The sequence below is a fragment of the Rhinopithecus roxellana genome, chromosome 2 (assembly GCF_007565055.1).
Source record: "Rhinopithecus roxellana isolate Shanxi Qingling chromosome 2, ASM756505v1, whole genome shotgun sequence".
Taxonomy (NCBI): Eukaryota; Metazoa; Chordata; class Mammalia; order Primates; family Cercopithecidae; genus Rhinopithecus; species Rhinopithecus roxellana.
Window position 1 is genome coordinate 14422782 of NC_044550.1, and position 22117 is coordinate 14444898.

The 22117-nt window shown below is 37.8% G+C and overlaps 1 protein-coding gene across 3 annotated transcripts in view; it reads right to left on the bottom strand.

The window, feature by feature from the left end:
• SLC39A8 (solute carrier family 39 member 8) overlaps positions 1-22117 on the bottom strand; it is a 90875-nt gene that overhangs the window by 44309 nt on the left and 24449 nt on the right. For all 3 annotated transcript variants that reach the window (XM_030919435.1, XM_030919430.1, XM_010363316.2), the window contains 4 exons: positions 15798-15960; positions 6927-7096; positions 4496-4618; positions 3844-4008 (listed from right to left, as the gene is read on the bottom strand). In XM_030919435.1, coding sequence (XP_030775295.1) covers positions 3844-4008; positions 4496-4618; positions 6927-7096; positions 15798-15960 — 621 coding nt within the window. The remainder of the gene's footprint in view (positions 1-3843; positions 4009-4495; positions 4619-6926; positions 7097-15797; positions 15961-22117) is intronic.

The window sequence follows — 22117 nt, forward strand, 5'->3', positions numbered from 1 at the left end:
GAAAGTATTTTAATTTTATTATTAAAATCACTATCACTTACATTGTAATACTTACTCTCTTAAAGCAATATCCAGACCTACTTATTTCTTAAATTTCATTTCTTTTGATTTTTTGTGCAATGTAAACAAAACTGAAAATTTCAGTCTGTTGCTCAATTGGTTTAAATGTGTATTTATTTGAGACTATATCTTCAACTAAAACAGTGAGAAAATAGTCCCCATAAGAAATTAGCATGAAAACTATTATCTCAAGGCCTGGTGCAGGGCTGTCACCCTGGCACGCACCTTGTCTTCTTTCTTCAGCTGCTTTCTTATTCCTGGAAGTGTATTTCCAGAATCTTAATTCCATTTTTCCCTCTCGCTAGATAGGTAGTTTACCTAGGTTTACAATTCCACAGTTGTTTTCATTCAGAATATTGAAGGAATTGTGCCACTGCTCTCCAGCATTGATGTGGGGAAGTCCACTACCGTTCAGCTTCCAGGTCCCTTGTGTGTGACCTGTTTGATTATTCTCAAAGTCTTTAGCACATTTTCTTCCCCGATATTTGCATGACTGGTTCTTCCTCATTATACAATTCTCTGCTGACATCTTGAGTGCCCTTTTCTGACCAGTCAATCAAAAGAAGCTCCCACACTCACTCTCACATCACCATGCTTTAGTTTCATCGAAGTAGGTTATTACTATACGATAGTTTCTTGTTTTGCTCATTTCTATATTTTATGTTTCCACTGAATAAACTGTAAGCTCCTCGAGAATTTGCTTCTGAATTTCCAGTGCCTAGGACAACAAACAGGAACTCAATAAATGTTTGTTGAATAAGTAAATGAAAGCACTACTGTCATAAGTGGAGTAAAAACAGCCTTCTGATTGTATTTCTAAATTATGTAAAACAGGATCATGTCGAGGGCCTCATCTCTGTCACGGTGCTTAGATTTACTGCAAACATGTCCTCTGCCCATAGTTAATCCTAAATCAGGAGCCTTAAAGCTTTAACTAAAATATAACTTATGAGAAGTTAAACTTATTTGTTAATTATTATTTTTTAAAAAATTAGCCTCTTACAAAAGCTGAAGGCTTTGATAACCATCCTCCTTTCTAAATATAAGTATTCCAATCAGTTCATTCTGATACTCAAGGCATATTTAACAGCTAGTTTATCCTAGTAGGTTCATCAGAAGGAACTTTCTTGAAATCAGGAGAGGTCACACTGAATTTCTAGTATGGTCAAGGAGGTTATCAGCCCTTTAAATATTTTAAATCTCAAACTGTATCTCTTCCGTGCTTTGTGTTACAGGACTTGGGGATCCCAAGGGAGAACGTCTTCAAGGTTGGACCAGGTTCAAAGCTCCTTCTCTGTAGAAGTGTAGCCCTGCCTAAAATTATCTTGTTAACCCTGGAAAGATACAGGAAAATCTTCCATCAGAGCAAGAATTCAAGTTAGGCTCCAAATTTCATGGCAGATTATCCCTCTGCCATCCGGTATCTAAATAATTATTAATCAATGTTTAAATTAGCAATATAGCTGACTGGCACCTCTTGAATGACTTGTCAGAGTTCAACCACAATCTCACTATAATCCAGTATTTGTCAAAAGTTTACATAAGGCAACTAGAATTTAGACACATGATATAAGGAAGGGTTTTAACTACTATTCTTTAGGCTCTTTCTGCTGTGCCTCGCATTAAATTATATATCCTCAGAAAGCAATATCCTTGGCCAAATTATTTTTCCCCACTACAAAAAAATAAATATTTAAGAGTTGATGTTGTCATCTTGCTTACAATAGAGTAGCAACATAAGGAAGGCAGTCCAGCAAAGTATATAAGAACACAGGCTTCAGTATAAGGCAGCCTCGGTACTAATCCAAGCTTTGCCATTAGGAACTGAGCATCTTTGGGTTTGCTATTTAACCTCTCTAAGTTATACTTTCCTAATTACAATAGCACTTGCCCCCTAGGTTATTAGGAAGATCAAATGAAGTAATTCATCTAACGTTCTAGGCATAGTCCTTGAGCATTTAATGAATGTTAGCTGTAATTATTATTGTAAGAAATTATATATTCGAACATTTCCAGATTCTTTGCAAACTCTTGGCTGAAAGCATCATTCATCACACTGCAAAAAATAATTTCCCCTTAGCTACTATAGTGCTAACACATAACTGGCTCTTCAAATACACTTGAAATTTTCCTTAAACAGGTGGAGAGAAGCATATGACCAATCACGTTTTCTTTCCAGAAGGAAACTCAGGTATTTGCCATAATAATCTCTTCCAGATTGCTCTTTTTTTTTTTTTTCTTTTATTCCCCTTAGCTGGCTTTCCTTTTTATTTTGTTTTTAACTATTCACTTTATATCATGTTTAACTATATAGCTTGTGGATCTGCCATTCACTATCTGAGTAAAGCTGGAGGGGTTATTTAATATCTAAAGTTCCACTTTCTTCATCTGTCAAAAGAGAATTGTTGTAGACACCAGTGATACTATCTTCTCAGCATCCCTTTTTGATAACCACTCCTCTACTCCATCCACACTCCCTTGGTATCATTAAAGGGACCCAACCCTCTAAGCATTTAGATTAGTCTAGAAGTTATCATCTAATTCAAGCTGGACCAGGAAGACACTTGCCAGAGATTTTGGATTTAGGACTGAAAGAGTCAGGTCAATTTCCTGCTAGTAGCTGAAATTTTAAGACAAATCTCAGGAATTGCTAGTGGCTATGTATACCACTTATGGAAAAGATAGCCTACGGTAAAAGAAAAGAATGATGCTAAGAGGCAGGAAAGAGAAGGAGGGAGAGTCCTAGTGGTTCTAATGGTTCCTAGGTTCTTGTTTTTCCTGTAGCTTGGCTGTTCCATTAGTCATCTAATATCTTTCCAGTAAGTTCTCCTTTGCGCGTATATAATTTGATTTCTATCACTTGAAACCAATATAGTTCTAATACATAAGAAATAATCCCTACACTGAGTAGTTGTTATAAAAGGTAAATGAGATCAAATAATTAAGTGCTGAGTATATTAGCTGGTATATGATGGTCACTCAAGAAATTGTGCCTATTATTATTATTATTTTTTTTTTTTTTTTTTTTTTGAGACGGAGTCTTGCTCTGTCGCCTAGGTTAGAGTGCAGTGGCGCGATCTCAGCTCACTGCCAGCTCTGCCTCCCGGGTTCACGCCATTCTCCTGCCTCAGCCTCCCGAGTAGCTGGGAATATAGGCACCTGCCACCACACCTGGCTAATTTTTTGTATTTTTAGTAGAGACGGGGTTTCACCATGTTAGCCAGGATGGTCTCAATCTCTTGACCTTGTTATGCACCCGCCTCGGCCTCCCAAAGTGCTGGGATTACAGGCGTGAGACATCGCACCTGGCCTGTGCCTATTAATATTATTTAGAAGATGTGGATATAAATATACATTGTATGTCAGACAATTAATAAAAACAATTTTAATAATTTCCAAATCTTCTTTCTTCTTGCAGTTTCAAAATCAGAGGATTATTTGATTCTGGATCTTCAAACAATTGTAAAATAAATGCTCTGAATTAATTTTGTTATGTAATATTGTATAAATGCAATTGAGAGACTCTCATATAGTAAATAATCTTAGAGAATAATGAAGCCCAGACCAGTGATCCACAATTTCTTTCTTAACTCACTTGTTTAGAGTAAATATTTAGAGGAAAGGTGGAAAAACAATGCAGACTTACATTCCAGTTATCCCACATATATAGAATAAGTCTGACATACATAAACGTACAAAATACTGACTTAGCTTCATACACATTCGTGTTTACACAGTATAAAGAATGTACTATAATCAAGAAAAAATGGAAACAACATATACCTGTAGAGATACCACGCTGACATTATCAAAATGGATATGTCCATTAGCTTCTGTGACAGCAGGATTTGCATAGCACGTCACACCATTGATGGCAGGTAATGCTTTAGGTTGGTGAGTTTTTTCTTGAGGACCAAAGTTATCATTTCCAAAGTGGGTATGACCATTCTATATGGGAACAAAAACCAAAGAGATTATAAGAAGAAAAAAGATGATTCATACAGACAGGGAAATAGTTTACTGCTTTTTATTTATAAGAGGAAAATTGTATGTCTATTCTAAATGTAAAGAAATCTTTTTAGATATATAAAATTTCTCTTTTTTACACGTATTTTCATGTGTTAGATTCTGTTGTTACTGTTTGTTCATGTTAGAACACGTACACATTCTTATTTTGATGAATATGAATAGAATACAAATTAGGCACATCTGTTATTCAGTACTAAATTGTTGGTACTTGTTCCAAATTTTACAACATGAATCAAGTATTTATCTTATACTTCTCAATATATTGACTCTTTGTTCTCCTTAAACTCACAAGCCTAACAACTGAACCATTCTCATAATTCTAAGAATAAAAATCCTGTCTTTATTTGCCTATATAAAGTAACTTTAGGGGGTAAAATGTCATATGTTTTAAATAAAGTCCATTTACCTGACCATATGTCTTTAATAACATCTTAAGCATTCTTTCAAAAAAGAAAAGTAGGTAAAATCCACCAAACACAGCAACTGCCTTCTCAACATAACTGTCGACTTTGGGATCAAATCCAAATGCCTAAGGGAGAAAAAAGGGCAATTCAAGTAAAACCAAGAAATTTAACTTGATTTCTGGAAAATAATACCAGTATACAATTCTCACCAAAGTTCTAAGTCTCTCTTCACATCCAAGTAATATTAGAAACTTAGCTGCCAAAAATTACAAAATGAAAACTTTGAAATTTGAATGACAAAACTGTATGAAATGGCACAAAAATCTTACAACCAGAAGTCTCATTAAATAAAGCCACCAGAGAATATTACAGTTTCCCAGCTATAACACCTACAGCAATATTTGCCTTGAAAGAGTAAACTTTTAGCAGTAAAGCAGCAGCACTGATTCCCATCCTTAGAATACAATATTAGGTCTAGATAATGAAGATAAATGAGATATTGATTACCTCCTGTCTCTAAAAGTAATGTGTTAGTCCATGATATCCAGAGTCAAACTTTTAAAATAAATATGGCAGGCCACTTGGATTACTGTTTTCCCAAGAGAAATCCTCTTATGCCCACAAAACTGTGATAAATCCTAAAAAGGCAAATAAATCAAGGGCTAGGCCCAAGAATAAAAGCCAAAAGAAGATTTAAAATTGCCACCTCTCTCTCTCTCTCTCATACACACACACAGCAATAAGAACGGAATAATTCTTTGTTTAAAGGACAAAGAACTGGAGTTAAGAGTTTGAAGTTATAAAGAGTCAAGGTGTTCCTAATAGGCAAGACACATAAACTTCAAATAAACAGAATCGGAGGAGAGACTAATGGGTGCAAAGCCACAGCTTCACACCATTCCACACATTGTGAATCTCCCCTCTGAAGCAGAATAGAAGATGTCTGGGTTCTTGTCCCATGTTTGCCTCTGGGGAGACATCATGGCCACATCTTCATTTGAGTAACTTCTTTGTGCCTGTTTATACAATGCAAAAATGGCAAAAAAAAAAAAAGCCTGTTCCATTTACCTAACATTGACATTATGAAAATAAAGTAAAATAAGAAAACGAAAATCATTTTGCTATTAAAAAACTCTATGGAAATTCGAGATATTATTACAGATTATTTGTATTGTCAAATTTCAATAAAATAGAAAACCTTAACATCATAAATGTAGAGTTTCTAGTCCACATACAGTATTAGTTTAATTTAATTTGACCCATAAAGCAGATAACAAACACATATATTATATCATATTAAATATATTATGTATATAATACTCTTTTAAATCAGAAAATCTGTATTCTCATCCTAGCTTTGTTACTAGCTGATTGTAAGGCTATAATCAAATTATTTAATCACCCTGAATTTTAATACTTTTCATCTCTACAATTGAGGCTTTGAAATAGATATTATCTTATGTTCTAGATCAAATAATGATAATAAATCTATAACCCTAAAAAGTTATATCCCCACTTTCATGTATAGCTTGAAAATTAAAGGAAGCTTTAGTCATAATTTTCTAAAAATAATGAGATGAGGGTGGTACTCCCTAAAATACTATTAATATTTTCTCTGTGTATGGAGTTTATCTCTCCCTCTGTGTGTGCTTTGTGGGTGGCAGATATAGTCCATGTATACATATATTTCTCTAGTTCTCATTTGTGGATCCTTTCTATGAAAGTCTCTTTCTCCTTTCCTTCCTCTTCAGCATTGCCTCTCTTTTCCTTTCATTTATTTTCCTTCCTCCATTTCTCTTCCTTATATGGGCACAACACAGATTTGAAATAAATTGAATAGTGTGCACTATAGTCAAGATCAGATCAATAACACATTTTATCAAAGGAAAAAAATAAGTTGCTATTTATTTATTAGTCCCCAATTGATATGTTTTCCACAATTGGAAAAAATGAAAAGGTTTGTTGACCATGCTCTCATTTATTCTCTAGTCACTTATAGCTGTAGTAAATATATGAGGGAAGTTAGTGGTATATCTTAAATAAATTATAAATTTACATCTGACATTCACAGTACATTTGACATGCACACTCTTTAGAAAAACAAATAAATAAATAATGAAACTGTATGTGAAAAAATTAAATTTGCCAAGTGCAAGGCAGAATAAAGTTTTAAGGCCTTCTGAGGTGTCCCAGAGCTGTCTGAGCACGTCCTAGTGGCTGGCCTCCTAGAATATTAATTTTGTCTCTGATACTGACATCCACTGTAGCTTGGGACAAGCCTTTACAATTGCTGTGATTCAGCTTTCTCTTATCCAAGACACTATAAACCAGACCATAAAACGCTGTAAGAATTACAGAGGCTAAAAACATACAAAGTGCTAAAACATTCAAAAGAAACAATTATTCACTGAAACAAATAGCCAACATCCTTACCTCTGGAATAAGTTGGAAAATTGCATTTGAAAAAAGAGTCCCAATAGCCAGCCCCACAAAAAAGGTCAAAATCTTTGGGAAATAAGATTTCTTTATCAGTGGAGTCAAAATCAATCCGAGGAGAGAAGCCAAATTAATAATTGTCACTGACAGGAATCCATATCCCCAAACTGTGGGTCAGAGGGAAAAGAGAGTAAAAATTAATCAGAGCAAGGAACCAAATGAAGTTTTCCTATACATTAAGCTTAAAAGTGTCTTTAAAAGCTTAAGACACATATCTTCTTTAAAAGAACAAAATCTACACAATGAAAAGTATACAGAAAACTGAGAATATAAATTATGGCATAGCAAGCATTAATAGTAATACAGTTTACGTTTTAATCAGCCCTAAATCATCTTTATGGTATTACTGAGTTTTACAGCTTACAGGGAACTCGGAAAACATCTAGAACAGTGACAAACAATCTGAGGTCCACAGTTCCAAGCCACCTAGTTTCATCTATGGCTCAAGGAATAGATTAAAACAGCACTTTGGGGAAAAAAAAAAAAAACAGAGGCAGTGTGAGCCTCAGGACAAAGGTATGGGACGATGGGTGGAGGGCAGGGATGGAGATGGGTCATAGTGGGCTAGCTTCAAGGTGACCATAGCTGCTAACACTGAGCTTGTCACAATCATTTGTCTTCAGACTCCTGAGGACAGCACCTCCTCAGAGAAGGTGGCACCAGCAGCACCTCAGCTCCCCAGCTGGGGCCTCCTGGGAACTAAAGTCAGCCTGATGCAATAAGCACTCAGGAAGTGAGCACATGGGGGCAGGAGGGAGCGGCTGCATTACGTAACTCACCCTGCGAGACACACATTAGGCAAAAATGTTCCATACAGAAGAGATGCTGGTGACAGAAGAAGGTGGTGTATCTTTCATCTCTCGAGACCCAGGGCCTGGCACCCAGTAGGCACACAATAAGTGTTGCTTAGAATGAAATGAACGAATACTATCCTAAGCTCTATAGCTAATGGCGTGTGTGACCTGTCACCTTTGGGCCTCAATTTCCCTCTCTCTATTCCAGAGGGGCTGGTTTAAGGAAAAAATGGGAATACAAGTGAAACATACCAAGGATAGTCACCTATGTGTGTGTGCAGGCTGAGATACAACCTGGCCTCAGGGCTGTGCAACATGTGGCTTTGCCTCTGGCCCCACACACTGTACACAAAGTACAATGTGACAGAGGAGAAAGCTGCCTCTGCCTAGCCACTTCTTCAAAATATCCAGAAAGCATGTTTAAATGGTGGGCCACTTTTCTCCATGGCACTGTCAGTGGAGTACACTAGTAACACCTACAGCTCAGGGAGCATTTGCCATGTGCCAGGCCCTGTGCTAAGTGATCAACATGTGTCAACTTATTTGAACCTCACAAAACCCTGTAAGAAATATTGCTACCTCCTTCATACAGTTGGGGAAACCAAAGCATATGGAGTTGAAGTAAGCTGCCCGAGTCACACAGACAGAAAGCTGGATTTTGAACCTGGACAGTCTGGCTCCCAGGCCCACATTTTTTAGCAATATGCTTTATTATTCCTTTAGAGGTAATCTCATTTTTAGAAAGGCCAAAGGACTCAACAAAACTGTAAAAATGTTATCCTGAATTATACATACTTCATTAACACAAGATTGTTCACTATAATTACATTACTATTATTTTTTTTTTTTTTTTTTTGAGACGGAGTCTTACTCTGTCACGCAGGCTGGAGTGCAGTGGCATGATCTCGGCTCACTGCAACCTCCACCTCCTGGGTTCATGCCATTCTCCTGTCTCAGCCTCCGCAGTAGCTGGGACTACAGGCGCCCAAAACCACACCCGGCTAACTTTTTATATTTTTAGTAGAGACAGGGTTTCACCGTGTTAGCCAGGATGGTCTCGATCTCCTGACCTCGTGATCCACCTGCCTTGGCCTCCCAAAGTGCTGGGATTACAGGTGTGAGCCACCACTCCCAGCCTTTCACTATAACTATTGTTAGTCTAGAATTTCTATGTACATATAAACAAACTTAGTAAATGTTCATTCAGCCTAGATGATGTGGACCAAACCATGGTTCCTGCCACCACACACAAACAAACACACACACGTGCAAACACACACACAGAGTGATACAAAGTCACCTGTGCTAAATACCAAATGAAAAGGTGAGATTATAAATGGTACTATGTAACTCCAAGAATCATCACAGCACTGACCATGATGACTGCATCTTCTGCAGACACTTTCCTATCAGTTTCAGGTCCTGGCCATGCCCTACAACTTCACCTAACAGCCCACTTCATTCCCATTTATTACCTTATCACCTTAAACAATACTACTGGTCTCCACAGACATTCCACTTGGAGAGAGTTCTCAATTCCACACCTTTTTTCATGGTATATCTACATGGAATTTCTCTTAACACAAACATACTTCTGTCCATCACTAGCCTATATGCATTCATCCATTCAACAAATATTTATAATTTCATTGCGTAGACAAGATATAATGTTGAAAAGTAAAATTAAAAGGCAAAGAAATTGTTAAGTGCCAATAGAAGCAAAGCCACATGCACATGTTAAACTCATCAGCTTCCCTGCAAACACCTGCTCTATTACCCTCGTTCACTACCTACATAAATAACAGGAACAGTAGGATCAATTTCAATTTTTCACTTTCCACCAGTTAATTCCATAGACAACTGGTGATCAAACCCTACCAATTCCGCTTCAGGTATCTCTCACCTCCAGCTTCTCCTTCCTCATTGCCAGTGGCCTTGAAGTCAGACCCTCATCACCTCTCACTCCCTCATCTTATATAACGTGACAGTTATCGATCTGGTGCCCCTTCTACTAACTGACATGGCCTACAGACTTATACTAAATCACAAAAATGATCATCTCGTGTCCCCATTTGAAATCACCCCTCATAAACTGACCCTCACACAGCCTCTCCAGTGTTATATAGCCTCTTCTCAACACGGCCTTTACCCAAACACCATGTTTTCCCAACCGAACTTTACCTTTACACTGTGGTTCTCTGTCTGAAAACACTTTCCCATCTTCCTTGCCTAAGAAACTTATACGTGGCTTTCCAAGCCAATGCAAAGATCCCCTCTATGAAGCTTCCCTGCTCTCCAGATAGTACTTCCTGGCTGATCAGGATTCCCTTTACTCTTTGTTTGAAACTAATTGGTTCGCTTACCACTTCTTGTGTGCTACAGTAATTTTATCACTGATATGTTTGCCTACATCATATAAACTGTGTGATTCTCAATGAGAAGGGCTATGTTTTATTCATCCTCAGTGCCTAGAAAATTGTCCAGGAAAAAGCATACATTCCTTGCTGAATGAATTAATAAATTCCCCATTTCAAGGTGCAGCAGAACTCTGTCAAAAAGACATACCAATCCATCTGCTTATCCACCTTTCTAACTTTCTTTGCCCTTGCACATTGATGAGCACAACTTGGGGGATGGTGGGAGTGTAATTCATCACATTCTGGGCACACTGCATAGCTTCCACTTCTTGTATTGTTAGAACATTATTCAGAAAAATAATGTCCGGAGTTTCCACTCAACTGAAGCACTTTCCACTCAACTGAAGCACCAAAAGAATACATTGGTATGAATCTATTCCTTGGACATCTCCATATATACATGGGACTTTCTCAAATGATATGTTTCAGAGAGGGACCAGTCTCCTAATAAGTGAACCCTGAAAGATTTTTAATAGATTTCAAAGAAATATAGTCATGATAGTTTACATTTATTGAATGTCCACTGTGTAAGACTCTTTTAAGAACTTTACCTATTTTAACTCATTTCATTCTCACAACAACCCTATGAGATAAGTACTATCATTTTTCCAGTTTTACTAGTGAGGAAATATGGTTCTATTATGATCCCCACTTTGCAGATCTGCATACTGCCCAGGCTTTAATTTTTGCCTGGCCCCATTCAACTGAGAAACTGTATAGAATGGTGTTTAACAGTGTGAACTCTGGAGCTAGAGGATTTGTGTTCAAATCCCAGCTCATCCTCTCACTGGCATCATAGGTTGGTTCTTTGACTTCCCTAAGGCTCAGTTTTCTCATATTTAAAATGCAGATTAAAATAGCTCATATTTCATAGAGTTTTTACAAGAATAAAATAAAACCAGTTAATGCTGTCCCTGGAATATAGCAAGCTTTTAATAAATGTTGATTATTATTATGTTTAAAAAAATTGGTAAGTAGACCATGATATAAATGTTAGTTCATTTAATTCACTGTTATTCAGTGAAAACAATAACAAACTAAACATCAGGAGTTCTCATCTCACCTTAGGTATTACACCTACAAGAAGCCACTTAACCTCTCTGTAACTTAGACTTACATCACTGGTTGTATTACAGAGCTAGACAACATGATTTTCAAGGATGCTTCAAGTAATATTCTTTATTTTATCTACTATTTGAATTAAATACTATTCTGTAACTTCATCAAAAAATGAAGCAATTTCAGATCATTAAATTATTACTAAAATGCAATTAATTTCTCTCCTAGAGAATTTAACTTATCATCGGTTTACTGTACTCATCAATATCATTTTTTTTTTTTTTTTTGAGACGGAGTCTCGCTCTGTCACCCAGGCTGGAGTGCTGTGGCCGGATCTCAGCTCACTGCAAGCTCCACCTCCCGGGTTCACGCCATTCTTCTGCCTCAGCCTCCCGGGTAGCTGGGACTACAGGCGCCCGCCACCTTGCCCGGCTAGTTTTTTGTAGTTTTTAGTAGAGACGGGGTTCACCATGTTAGCCAGGATGGTCTCGATCTCCTGACCTCGTGATTCGCCCGTCTCGGCCTCTCAAAGTGCTGGGATTACAGGCTTGAGCCACCGCGCCCGGCAATATCATTTTATAAAGCACATGAAATACATTTCAAAAATAAAATGTGAGGCCTCTGAGAAATTATATTATTTTATCTGCCCACTGAAATGTCAACATAAATGTATTCAAATCCTTGTATCATTTGGATTGCTTTTATGTTGATTTTTTATTGCTTTGGATGGGCTAAGACTTGACTCTTCATTAAGTGAAAAGTTATATGAAAAATCCAGTGCATTTAATTATTTTAAAACGTGTTTCTCAGTGAGAAAAGCAATAGGATTACACAGGGGCCAGGGAATGTGGTGAACCTATGAACACATGTATAAGAACAAAGACATTCTTCTTCCTCTGTGCCGGGCATTATTCTAGGCACTTACATATATTAACTCATTTGATACTCCCAACAATTCTATAAAGGTACTATTAAAGTAACTGACCCATAGAGATATTAAATAATCATACAGTTGCACTAAAATAAAACAATCAAGATATCACATCAAAATGGCAATAGATTGCCAAGTTAAACATCTTAGATGAGTAGTAACAAGTATAACAAGTACTCTACTAGATTACCTAAATTCCTTGAGAAACATTTCCATATCTTCTCCCACCTTATCCCACTCCACTCCAGTCTCATTTCAATTCCTAACACAATATGCACCCTAAGAGGCATTTCTCTTTTTATTGGGTTATCTGTCTGAATATTTGGTGCCTTTATGATCTCAGAACTCAGAATTGTTGACTTTTCTATTTTATAACTTTGTAGTGTTGTCCCTAGAATTCTACTTCTCACATCCTGCTTCTGACTTTCCAGTTCTCAACTCCTGGTTCCTGAAACAGAGTAATGTAGGTGACTGGAGTTTAAAAATTACTTTTGAATATTAGTAATTAACTTGCACAGAGCAACTGGGGTTAAAAAATTACTTTTGAATATAAGTAACTAACCTGCACAGAGTGGAGTATTTGCTTTTTCTGAAACCTCACGTCCTGTACCTAGAGTTATGCACATGTTAGATGTAGTTAATAACAGACCTAACTAACAGGCCTACTACAGCACCTATGTATTGAATAATGTTCAAAGTACTTTACAAATACTAAGTCATTTAATCTTTACAGCAAGCCCATAAGAAAGGTAGTATTTTAGATGAGGAAGCTGAGGCAGGAAAAGGTTAAAGTCATGTTCTCAACATAGCTGGAAAATTACAGAGCTGGGATTTGAGCCCAGGTAAACTGGCTTCAGAGTCTGTGCTTTTACTGTGCAATACTATTAGTCAAGGGTAGTATCCTAAAACATTTGCTGAATTTACTTTTGAATGTAAAGTGCAAATTGTATTAAACAGGCTTGTAGAAATATAAATATACTCTAGCAAAAATATTTGCTTGAACAATTAGCAATTCAAAATTACTAATATTTCAAAATTGAAATTACTGTTATTCACAAAATTGCGAATTATATTGATAAATGATACTTGATGATTTCTATGCTTTGTATATATAAATACAGAATATCAATGAGAACATGGGTTCTGAAGCCAAGACAACCTCAGCTGAATCTGGCTCTACCACATGCAAGTTGTGTAACTTTGAGCAAATGACTTTAAACTCCCTATACCTTTGTTTTCTTGGCTGTAAAATGGGAATAGTAGTGCCTACATCATATAGTTGCATGAGATTAATATGTTAATGTGTAAAGTACTTCAAAGACTGCCTGTCACATAGTAAGAACTGCAAAAGAATTGGCTATCATTGTTATTTTTGTTATTTTTGTCATTGTTGTTATCCCTTTTATTCATATAGAGGGAGATTGAAGTGTACATACACAAAGGAATCCAGAAATGAAAACAGGCACTTTCTTTGTTAAGTCTTCCCTTTTTTTCTATCTATACTCATGTCAGATGAGCTCACTCAGAACAGTATCTTTGTTTTTATTTTTTTGAGATGAGGTCTCCCTCTGCCACCCAGGCTGGAGTACAGTGGGGTAATCATAGTCCACTGCAGCCTTGACCTCCTGTGTTCAAGTGATCCTCCTGCCTCAGCCTCCCAAGTAGCTAGACCTACAGTTGCATGCCACCATGCCAGCTAATTCTTTTAATTTTTGTTGTGATGGGGTCTCACTATGTTTCCCAGGCTGGTCTTGAACTCCTGGCCTCAAGCAATCCTCTACCTTGGCCTCCCAAAGTGCTGGTATTACAGGGATGAGTCACCGTGCCTAGCCCCAGTGTCTTTAAATATCATCTCTAGACGGGCAAATCCCCGGTCTTGACCTCTCCTCTGAAAGCAATCTCCTCTCCAAATGCCTTTGTGTCTTTGTCTACTGGACCTCCCTGTCTATCTGTGTATGTCAATGTCTCAAAGCAACCACGCCAAAAATTATACTCTTCATCCTCACCACTCCCTTCCTCTACAATAAACGGCTCCTCCCTGTCTTCTCCATCCCGGGAAATGGTATAACGATCTCTCCTGTTTCTCTGGCTCAAGCCTTGACTCATTGTTCCCTCTCCCACAATCAATGCAGGGCAAACCATTTAGCATGATCTCCAGGACTCATCCCAAATCCACTGCTTCTCCCCACTTCTACTTCCCCTACCTTAGTTCAAGTCCCCATCATCCTGAGCATCAGCTCCTGGCAGTCGCTTCCTGACCAATCACGCTGCTTCTACTCTTGCCCCATTACAATCTGTTCTTCAGATTGTAGACAGGTGGAATGCCCTCTTACAGATTTGAATGAGATCACAGCACTCCCCTGTTTAGAATGGGACAATGACTTCACCCTACATTCGGAATAAAACCCAGTCAATTTACCACCTCCCACAAGGCTTCCTCATCTGGCCTCCATCTCCTGCCAAGATGTATCTCTTTCTACCTTCCCCGCCAACTCACTAGGCTCCGGTCACACAGCACCCTCTTGCTGCTCCTCACTCATGCCAAGCTCATTGCCAGGCTATGTTGGCTGTGCCCTCAATCAAGAAGGCTCTTCCCCTAGAGAAGACCTTGCTGTGGCCCTCTCCTTCTGCTCAGATGATACCTCATTAGAGAGGGCTTCCTTGATCTATTTAAGATGACACCCACCATCACTTTCTATCCCTCACCTACTAATATTTTATTTTCTTCATAGCACCTTTCACTCTGAAACTATGTTGTTTATTTGCTTGTTTGTTTAAATGTTTATTATCTCTCTTCTCCACTACACCATAAGCCCTAATAAGACATAATTTTTCTTCTTGTTTACTATTGACTCCTTAGTGCACAGAACAATGCTTGTTATGTTGTTCAATAAATATTTGCTTAATGAACAAATGAAAAAAAAATTAAAATTCCAACATAATTGTCAAAAAGACTCCCTGAACAATTGGTTTATCTCATTGGTGAAAGTTACTCTTCTACACATTCAAGCAGGTGAGCTGTATATTAAGCATGCACATATTTTATTATGTTTTAAAATTTCTTTGCAGCAGATCATACCTTTAAAGTACCATATTCATGGCAATACCATTATAGTCACTTAAAATAGCCTCTGGTATTTTCTTTCACCTATGAAAATTAGAACTAATAATTTGGTCCCTGAAGATTTAATCTAGAAGCATGCTAGTTCTCTTATCTCTTCATTGGTAACTGCAGATAAACTGACAAGTTTTAAAATAATATGGTAAGCAAAAGATAATGGAAATGAAATGATCAATTATAAGTCAAATAAAATGCAATCCAATATGCACAGTATAAAATATATATTGTTTAAAATCAAGAACTGGATTTTATAAAGTTTTTAAGTGTACTAAATATAATTTTGATTCAACAAAGAGTATAACTTACAAAGCTTAAAAAAGTTATAATTCTTCTTATTCTAAATACTTTCAGAATATAAGTATTATTCTAAGAGGCTCTGTGTAGCTTAATTAAAAGCAATAAAGCAGAAAGAGAGGCATATTAACTTCATTTCATAATGGTTTTATAGACTTTTCAAATAAAAGAGAAAAAATGCTTTCAATATACCTTCTGAATGACTTGGTCTTGTTTTGTGCTTGGGCCGATCCTCACAAGGGTGAAAGTTCAATTGCTGTAAGACTGCTGGACAGATGACAGAGAATTTGGAGCTGGTTATTTGGGTAGCATTTGAAAAGCCATGAAGGGAAAAGATCTCTTCAGCGGTTAAACACTGAAATAGAATAAACAAACAAAAAAAAATGTGTTAATAATGTGTAAAAGCACATAAGCAAAAATGCTATAAAGAGACACACACTATTTCATCTAGATGCACAGCACTCTTTATACAAAAGCCCACCACAGAAATTGAAAGGCCCCTACAGTTGTAAAACAGCCCACGCCACTTTAAACATAGAAACAAGAAAAATAGAAGAAAAAAAAATCCCTTCTTAATCAACAGCCTTCCTACAGCAGAAAAAAGATAAAAATTGGTTTGGGCATATCCAAGGACTTAAATAGGGGTGCACCAACACCATTCAAACAAAGGGCTTTAAAACAATTTCATGTTGTCCGTACCCCCTCTTAGTTTACTTTTCTTCAGTTTGAATGGATATTTTCTGTGTGTTACTGGCATGACTCTCTATGACCTTTCCTGTAGACAAACACCTGGCTCCCTACAGTTTCGTGCTAAGAAATTCCTCTCTTCTCTACACTGTAATAAATATAAATATAAAAAGTTGTTTTAAAATATGTCTTTAGCACAAAGTGTTTTTTGTTAAAATATGCATTATTCTCAGTGATGGTGGGTAGCTTTTCTATATGAGATTAAGTTTTGAAAATAGTGCTAGGCTATTTAGAAATTCATCAACTATTAACGATGACTAGAATCTGCATTAGGAAAAAAACTGCAAAAATAACTTTTTAAAGGTATAATGTTGTTCTCACATTTTAACTTTAAGCTCTCTTCCATATACAGTACTTGCATTATTAAGAAAAATATAAAATAAATGCTAATGAATGTCATAAGAATTATAGTGTGAAACACATCCATTCACTCAAATGGAAGAGTCTGTCTTTAATAAATGTAATTTAGGTAAGTTATTTGCATGCTTCCACCAATGCTTAAACCCCACTAAGACCTTAGCTATGTACTATGATCTGAATTATGTCTCCCCAGATTCACATGTTGAAGCCCTAATTCCCAGTGTGATGGTATTTGGAGATGGGGCCTTTGACAGGTAATCAAGTTTAGATGAGTTCATGAAGTTGGGGGGCCCTGGTCCAGTAGGATTAGTGCACTTATAAAAAAGAGACATCAAAGAGCCTGCTCACTTGCTCTTTCTCTGCTATATGAGGAAGTGAGAAAATGCTCTCTGTGACCCAAGGAGAAAGCCCTCACAGACAGCAACCATTCTGGCAGCTTGGTCTTGGACTTCAAGTCTCCAGAACTGTGAGAAAATAAATTTCTGTTGCTTAACCCACCTAGGCTATGGTATTTTGTCATGGCAGCCTGAGCTGACTGCTACACTATGAATGGTATCAATAACTCAAAAGTTAATGTTAACTGTTTGACCATAAGATGCTGTAATTCTCTTTACGACAGAAACAATGAAATTTAAAATGTCGTATTTTGATACAAGGAGATCACTACCGTTTATAAAGGAAAAATGAAAAAACACCAAATACACCAAGACCTACGCAGTTTTCCAAAGCTAAGATTACAACTACCTTACAGAAAATGCACATTTAGATTTTTTTAATGTCTAAGTATGTACCTAAAATTGTTCCTCATTCAACCCACTCTTTTGAGTTTATGATTAATGATAGCTGCGTGCCATCCATAGAAGAGGACACACCACACCCAATGTCCTGTTAACAGTCTTCCCTTTAACTCAGAATGATGTATAATAAACTAATGGAGGGAGAAAATACCTCAAGATTCAACTGGGGAAGGGAAAGTGTGCACAGCTTATTCATCACCATGAAGGCATCCGGTAGCATAATCCCTAGACTCAAAAAGTACACAACCCTTGTGGTTGAACTGGACACTGTGTGTTTCCAGGAAAAAATAGGCGTGATAGCACATGATAGCACACACAGAGAGCACCACTGTTTCCCTGCAAGGAAGACTTACCCTACTTGGACTTTAAATTCCTCTAACTGTAAAATAGGAGGAAAAAGGGAAGATGCCTCTAGATAATCTCCAAAGACTTTCAGAATTAGCATTCCAAGACTCCCGAACACCTGATGACTGTTAAGCAGTTCTTTTTCAGACTCAAATTGTAACCCATTCCTGAATCAGGACGTCCACTTGCTAAGGCACAGTCAGCATTTTTTAATGAAGTAAAATGCAAAAGAATAGAAACTATAAACTATATCACACATAATAGGGTAAGTATTGCTTAACCAAACTTTAGTTTCAGTTACATATCATATATAACATGCACATGTATACTGGATCATGATGTAAAATGTATTTCTTATTGTGAATGGCAGTCACGAGCTTGAATGCCACCAACCTTAAGGATGTCAGAATTGCCCACTGTACATCATTAAAGACACCCTCCTATGTACAATTAGAAAAAAAATAGTGCATTCAAATAAATATATAATTAACACCATCAGATAGCTTAGCTGTGCAGCATTTGTGTTGAAATTTTAGCCGGACAGGTGGTCAGGGATAGTCACGGTAGTCATGGAGAGTGGCAACTGTCCAATCACCACGAAGAACACAGAGATGTAGAGATGATAAAACTCAAAGACTCACCTCGTGATAAGAGAATGAGAACAGAATGCTAACAGTGCAGCAGAACTGAATTAATGGCAAGCCTGACTTATTTAAAATAGCTATCTACCAGCAAGTGGAATGAACACAATTTTGGACAGTGGCCTATTTTTGGCTTCAAACAATCTTGATATTTATTATACTTTGACTTAACAAAGTTGAACCCGAAACAAAACAAAGCCGTTGTCTTAGAAAGGGTGGTGCCTCCCAGAGCGGGAACAAACAGGATGAGAGTCCAGCGCCTGAAGAGTGAGGGCAACAAAACCAACCGGTTATACCATGGACAAGGAGGCCCAAACACCCTCACAAGCACACCCTTTCACCTCCAAAACAATGAACAAACACATTACGGAAAGGGTAGGATCATCCAGGGCTCCTCAGAAAACAATTCAGGGTGATTGTACGGAATGCTATGTGCCTTGATAAAACTCCATGTGCTTTCACCAGCTCCTTCATATTTATGACAGCTCTACTTCTTTTCATGTTTGTATTTATAACACTGCTGTTCTCAAGCATGCTGCCCTGATGTTTGCTGTGGCCTTTTAAGGTTTCAGATGTCCTCGTGTTCAGCGGGTTGATGTTTTTCATAAAGACATAAAGACTCTTTCTAAGTTTGAAGTTAAGCTCCTGTTCACTGGTCTCTTGCCACATTAGGGTGACCCCAAATGGGCCTTATAAATGTGAAACATCAAAGTAAGGTAGCATTAGAGGTGGAGGCTAGGTATATACTACAAAAGAGACAGCCTAGTATGCTCAAAACCATTTCAGCAAATAGTTCCGTGCATTTTGGCTTCCGCTTCTGCTCTTCCTTCTTCCTCACCAGTTTTTATGAGTCAGAAATTTTTCTGCCTCTTTCCTAAACATGTCCTTATGGGAAAGTGGGGGGCTGGTTCAGGGAGGGAATGAAGGAAGCTCAAGGAATTAGGGCAAGTTCCTTCCTTAGCATTATACACAATTGAAATCTGGTTATAATAAATGCGGAAGAGTGGCAAGATCTGAAAGCTTCAATACTGACAGATTCTCTCCTTGGCTAAACTGCATACAGGCTCCTCTGAGCCCAGGCCTCGACCCTAGTATCCATCCTTACAGGACCTGCATTACCCAGTGTTAGCAAGAAACCTTCTAATCAGTTTAAAGAGAGTTCCCCCACCCTCCATATCTGATCATCCTGGTCCTGTCTTCAGCAAGAATCCTGTTAGGTCTGTTTAACCAAAATCCCCCCTACCCTTAACGTTTCCTCTTGGTAATTTTCCATTCACTGACCACCTCCCCACTCCTACCCCTGCTCCTCCTTGACTGTAAATCCCCACCTGTCTGTGTTGTATTTGGAGTTGAGCCAAGTTCTGTACTGAGGTCTCTTTTCCCCTTGTGATCATTAATTTTGTGTCAATTTGGCCACTGTGTTCCCAAACTAAACATTATTTCTATGCTGTTAAACATTATTTCTGAGGTGTCTGCGAGGGTGGTTCCAGAGGAGGTTAGCATTGGAATCAGTGGACTCCGTGAAGTAGACTGCCCTCCCCAATGTGAGTCCAATCCATCGAAGGTCTGAACAGAACAAGAGGCAGAGGAAGGAATTTGTCCCTTTTTTCCTTCCCAACTGCTTGAACTGGGTCATTTTATTTCATTTTCTCCAAAACTCCCTCTAGAGTTTACACCACTGGCTCCTCTGGTTCTCGGGCTTTCAGATTCAGGCTAAATTATGCATTGGCTTTCCCAATCTGCAACCTGCAGACAGCAGATCCTGGGACTTCTCAGCCTCCACAATCACATGAGCCAATTCCTCATAATCTCTCTCTCACTCTAATATATAGATATATATAATATAATTTTTATATATTATAAAATATATAATATATAATATATTATATAATTTATATTTTTTATATTATATATATACACACACACACACACACACACACACACACACATACACCTCCTGCTTGTTTTGTTTTGTTGGAGAACTCTAACATACCCCTATTGCAATGTTTCCTGAATAAAACCTGTTTTTACCACTTCAACTGCTGTTAGGCTCTGGTTTTTTAACACTATCAAGTATAATAGCCATGTAGTTATACTACAGATTGCATTAACTCCTTCCTTTATTCTACAAATATTTATCAAACCATAAAAGTCTAGGTATAATATTGACGGGAGAAGTAGAAAGTGGGGAAAGCTGGAGGATGACAACCAGGAAGGAAATAGTACAAAGATAAATAAGTAAAACTGCCTTCCATCAGCAAACTTAAATGACTGTGGCAGAAATAAATTAGATACATGAAGGTCTATAGAACCAGAGAGGAAATTATAAATTCACAAAAAAACATAATAATAAAGAACTATGAGAGTCCACAAGAGGGAGAAATGATATGCAGAGGAAATAGTCAAACAACGTTGACAATAGAATGCTGGGAGAATAGAAAGAGGATGCTGCCACTGCTGTTGATAGATGCAGGAGGCAGATAAAAGGGAGGGTCCTCGGAGAATCTCTACCCACCTGTGCGGAGGGAGAATAGGGTGGAGCCATGGGAAGTTCCCATGTGTGCAAGGGAGAGGAGCCTGCCCTCTTCAGTTCCTGTGTTTGTGACCTGGAACCAATCTGTGAGATGGGGGCCTGTTAGCAGGAACTCCTCTCGCTTTGCTGAGAGGTTGTTTTTTTTCTTTTTTCCTTTTTGTCCAATAAATTCCACTTTCCTCACCCTTCAATGTGTCTATGTGCCTAATTTTTTCAGCTCGTGTGACAAGAACCCAGTTTAAGCTGAACTAAGGAACAAAATTGTGCAACACTGTGATTAGGGAACCTAGGAAGAGAAGCCCATTTGGCAGGATGGTGGCAACTTTGGTTTTAGATGTTTCAAGTTGCAACGCTCCTGGAACCCCAGTGCAAATGACTGGTGAGTTTTCTCTGAGAAAAGTAGAGCCCAGAGATAAGGATGTGGCTGCTTCTGCAAAGAGATCATAGCTAAGTGGGAGTAGTGAAGCTGCTCAGGAGAATCAGTAGTGAAGCTGATCAGGAGAATCAGAGAAGCAGAAAGAAGAATAAAGGCTTGTGAATACAAACAATTTGTGCAAAAGCAAGAAAAGGAGCCAGCGTACAAGCCCTAGTGAATTAAGCTCATAACGTAAGAAACAACCCAGGCCAGTCAAATTTGGTAGATGTCTGTGGTTTTTGCCTTCCTGGAATGATGAAAAACATGTAACCCTTGGGTTTTTGTCCCATCTGGTAAGAGACCTCCTTACTGCCGTGGGAACTCCCTTCCATGTGATTTTGGTAAGCATAGGAGCAATCTGGATCCTATACTCTCACCTGTGCTACTGAAAAACTCTTTATCCACTAGTCCTGCTGTGAGTCTGGGACATCTTAAGCCATTTCTGCCGCCATGTGAAGGAAGACTAACTAAGAAGTGGAGAAAGACAGATTTTCAATACCATCACAACACCCTGGATACAGCTGTACCTAAAGCTGCTGTGCACCCTGACTCTTAAGTTATGTGGGTCAATGAATTCCCTTTCGGCTTAAGCTAATTAAAGTTGATATTTTTTTCACTCTTACAAATAAAAGAGTGCAGATGGATACATAAATTAATTATTTAAAAGTCACTTT